The 4940-nt window shown below is 29.4% G+C and overlaps 1 protein-coding gene across 1 annotated transcript in view; it reads right to left on the bottom strand.

Annotated features, from left to right (window-relative positions):
• The window catches only part of LOC106465239 (vasculin-like protein 1), a 59762-nt gene that overhangs the window by 22140 nt on the left and 32682 nt on the right, over positions 1-4940 (bottom strand). Inside the window, exon 9 of the mRNA XM_022393112.1 lies at positions 1511-1678. Within this exon, the coding sequence (XP_022248820.1) occupies positions 1511-1678 (168 nt within the window). The remainder of the gene's footprint in view (positions 1-1510; positions 1679-4940) is intronic.

Here is a 4940-nt window from a genome sequence, read left to right on the forward strand (position 1 = left end):
TTTAAGAATTTATTTGTAAATAGTAATAATATATATATATATATGTACATATGTAATGCATTATAACTGACATGTGATTATATTTTACAAAATACTGTTGCACCAGTAAGTAGTACAAAGCTAAGACAGTTGCACTTTTGTAAAGGCCAGTTTATGCTACTGGATAAGGTAACATGAGTGGCACATGCACCACATGATTGCAACTTCTGTGGCACTACTGTTAGTCAGACATGGCTGAAAAGTCAATAAAATAAAAATACTAAATGTATATCTATAATAATAAAAGGGCGTGTCTGTGGGTCTGTGTGTGTGACCACCATAACTTCAAGAGGAAAGAACCTAGAAACATGAAATTTTGCACACATACTAAGAGGACCCTAAGAGTGTGCACTTGGGTATTATTATTTATCCATGTGTGTGCACATCTTTTTGTGATGTAAGCAAGTGAACAAACACATAGAGAAAAATATGCGACCACCATAGCTTCAAGACCAAAGAACCTAGAAACCTGAAATTCTGCACCCATACTAAGTGGACTCTGAGGGTGTGCACCTGGGTATTATTATTTAACCACGTGTGTGCATACATGAGACAAGCTAGCAAAAAACCATAGAAAAGAAGTGGTTCTTTATACAACAACCTCTAATATACAGAAAAGCCAGTGCATTTTGGTAACAATTGTTCCAACAATGGCTTTTATGTCATGTTGCTTAGCAAAAAAAGGATATAGGTTATACTTCTTTGCTAAAATGGTTCAAAATACACACATTGACGTTAGTCAACTAGAATCCATCAACCTAATAACCTGAAGTAAAGCTGGGTACATTCGCTAGCAGATGTATAATATATGAGATTTAAGTTATTGATAATAAAAATTTGTGGTTTCCTGTTACAAACAGCAGTTATTTTAGAATAAAAAAACGTAATTTAAAGTTATTTTCTAATTTTTAATGGTGGTTATGAGTTTGATCGATTTGACCAACCCTGTATGGTGTTAAGGTACAGAAAATATAAAGATTTTCTAAAAAAAAAAAACGTTTGACATATATTTAGGAGGTTATAGAGATCATGCAAATGAAACTTTAAAATTTTCAGATAAAGAAAAGTATTTTTAATCTTAAAATCAAATCTACTTTGCAGATTAGGTAGTTAACATTCCAAAAGATAACAACTCACGACAAATCTTTAATCAAAAGATCTTAGTACTTAATTAAAAAAACTGATATTTTATGTATGGAAGTCTTGTAATGTTTACTGATAACCTGTGAAACTTTGTGAAGATATGCATACATTATCAAAAATTACTATAGTTTGAAAAAAAAATATGCAAATGAAGAATTGACTAGTTTACTTGGCCAGTTTTTTTTATATAACAAATAACAAAGCTGAAGTTAAGGCCTACCACTGTAGTTTATTTGAGACAAAAAAAAAGTGTCCCAGGAGGGGTGATACTTGTAAAACGTTCTAAGAACAAATAAATATACAAATGTTTAATTGTATCTTTAATTACCTCAAACAACTCTTCTTCATCTTCAGTTTTGTTTCCACCATGCCTGTTGTGGTGATTCTCACCTTTCTCATATACTTCATTCATGCTGCAAGTGTTAGTCTGTAGAGTTTTCAGAAATTCACTTTTGTTTCCTCTAACTTTGGGATTCTTTATTAGGATTTCCATATGCTGTGGGGAAGTTAAAATGGATTTTTACAGATAGATAAAAAAAAGAAAGAAAGAATATATTTACCTAGGAGGTATAGCAAAATTTTCAGGCCAGAGCACAAAGGTTACATGTACAGCCTTGGGGTTAATAGTACATGTGGCTACATACAGATATTATCTTTTCACATATCTGATCCATGAGATATATTTAATGTGCCTTTTCTCAATTACACATTAATTATTTTGTTATGCAATTTCCTAACTGTACATTAGTGTTGTAAGAAGACTATCATTGTATTTTATTGTATGTAATGCTGCAAATGTACCCATTCAATGCAAGGGAAAGATGGGGATTCCATCTTCCCTGTTACTCCCTAAGGGTACATGCCAAGTTTGGTACCAACTGGTCCAGTAATTAACTAGTTATAAGTGAATACACATCTTTTGTCAAATAATGATTTATATAAATAAAAACATGATGCTAATTACCAAAAAATCAAACTGCATTAATACTGATTTCACCACCATCACAAACATATATACATAACACCTTTTCCTGGTGAAGGAAGTTTCATGCCATAACCATGACTAAGAAAAAGTTTACAAATTTTGTTACAAATCTGTGCATGTGTTTATGTACATATAAACAAAAGAAACATTTCAAGTATGTTTTGGGCATTGTAATCTACTGTATGCTGCAATGAGCATCTTAAGAGTTTCAAATATTTTTGTTTTAAATGTCAACACTGTTCCACTTGATTATTTGTTCAGTTGCAGAAAAAATGCGAGTTTTTCATTCTGCAAGTTTTTAAATAATTTATTGTATAAATGCAACCACAGTCTATTGCCTTTATAAAAAGCACAAACTTCACAGTAACCATTAACTTTCAGATTACATATTACATCTTGGCATTCCGATGTTATAACATTTTACTCTATGTTGTCAACATTTTACCATTGTTTAAAAAAAAAGTTAAAAAAAGAAGAATTTGTGACAATATAAAAATTCATCTGAAGGTTTGTTTTCGTCTCTCAAATGTGTGTTTAAATTGGGGGAAAAAAAGGGGCTAAACTTGAGGGTTTGGGATATGTTTTGTCTTGAGAAGTGAAACACTGTGAATATGTAGTCAGTAGAAAATATGATCTCAACATAAAATTATATACCAGAGTTATGTCTTAAGTAATTCTTCAGTTGGAGTACAATAAAACAAAATTACATACAAAACATTATAATAATTTCTCATATCAAATGACAAGTAACAATTGTTAAGTGCTAGGGCATGCAGAACTGTATAAATGTAAAACTCAATGAAAGAAAGATTTGTACTCTAAAGATGAGTTAAAAACAGATTAATTATAAACATTACTCCTATATTTACAATTTGTTTATTAAATCTAAAAAATAATAATTAATAGTAACAGTTAAAAGATCTAAAACATGCATATAATTTCAACCAATTGTATGTTGTTGTCAATATGTTATTTGCAGACAAAATTTATCACGATTCACACATTTGACCAGGAACAAATTTCCTTAACTTTTAAGTTCTGAACTGTACACATGTATGCAAACCAGTTAACCCCCTCTCCGCAGACATCTTTTTTCTGCACCTGTCATGAGGTTTTAATGAGTTACATTCAAAATTTAATTAAACTACTTTCTTTTCATGGTATATTAATAAATATAGTAAAATAAAATAGCTAAAAATCCATACTTTAATAGTATATAAGTTTAAGTTCTTACTTTTATAAAGTAATGTTAACAAATAAATCTAGAGTTTCCCTAGTGTGAGAATTGTGACATTTACTCTCTAGGCATCTCCTCTTCTCTAATTTATTTACCACCCCTGCAAGAAGTACAAAATTTAATGTAAAGTACTTATTATAATATCATCATCATTGCTCAGGCAAAGCATAATTATCTTAGCTTTCAATCTCATTTAGTTACAGAACCATGAAATAGACAACCACACCACTCTTGCCACACCCACGTCACATCCTCCCTTTCAGAAATTGCTAATAGTTTTCTCTGTCGTTCAATACTGTATTATTTATAGTCAATACAAAGCCAAGGTTTTCATCTATCAAGTGATGTATTATATTAAGTTGTTTTCCATAAAAAGAAATGTAAAAGAACTATCAATTTTGCTTTCATTTCAAGCTTGATTTCTATGGGAAACACATTGATGAGCTTAGATGAATTTTTAACAGCTGTTGTTGCAGAGTTAGAAAGTGAGAAAAACTGTGATAGTTATGGGACATTGTCTGCTTTTTGCACATTATTATTCTGTGTTCTTTAGTGCATTATTTAATTAAATAAAAAATTATTTACTGCAGTACTACCATTAGTATAAAAAGGTCGGGTTAAGTGTCATCGACAGTCGACAGCAAAAAAAAAAAGAAAACCCAGGTAAGTACTTTTTATCATGTTTTTCAGGTGTATTCTTTATTTATTATCATAAAAGTAACTAAAATGTAAAAATAGAAAACTTTTTACATTAGTTAAGGGTTAAGTGTCATCAACAATCGACAGCAAAAAAAAAAAAAAACCCAAGTAAGTACTTTTTATCGTGTTTTTCAGGAGTATTCTTTATTTATTTATTATTATAAAAGTAACTAAAATGTAAAAATAGAAAACTTTTCACATTAGTCAAGGTTAGATTAAGTGAAATAAATAACACTAATAATATAATAACTTTTCATGAGGTATGCTCGCAAATATCTCATTCATAATGTAATTCAATAGTGTAACGTGAGCTGCACATTCGTCATGTGATTTACAACTTATAATGGGTTAGTCAGGGTTCAAATGGAAATAAAACAATAAAATTTAATTATAAATATATGTAGCTCCATATTACAATTTTAAAAAGAAAAAAAGGGTAATTTAGATTTATTTCAATTTTTTTGGTGGTTACGAGGTCACTCAAATTGACCAACCTTGTATAAAGTTATGGTAGAAAAAATAACAGATAAAATATAAAGTTTTGCTAAAAAAAACATTTGAAATTTATTTAAGAGGTTTTAGAAATAATGCAAAAAAGAAATTGAGATTTTTGAGATGAAGAAAAGCATTTTTAATCTTAACATTGAAAATTAATTAGCACACAGACTACTTTATAGAAATACTATATATATTCATGGACAAATCTTTAGTAAAACTACTTCATTAAAAAAATCTGATATTTTTGTATACAAGAGACTTCTAATGTTTACTAAAAGTCTGCCAAATTTTGTGAAGATACACACACACTGTATTAAAAGTTATAGTATGAAAACTATA

Source organism: Limulus polyphemus, unplaced genomic scaffold, assembly GCF_000517525.1.
Source record: "Limulus polyphemus unplaced genomic scaffold, Limulus_polyphemus-2.1.2 Scaffold1881, whole genome shotgun sequence".
In the NCBI taxonomy this organism is placed as follows: Eukaryota; Metazoa; Arthropoda; class Merostomata; order Xiphosura; family Limulidae; genus Limulus; species Limulus polyphemus.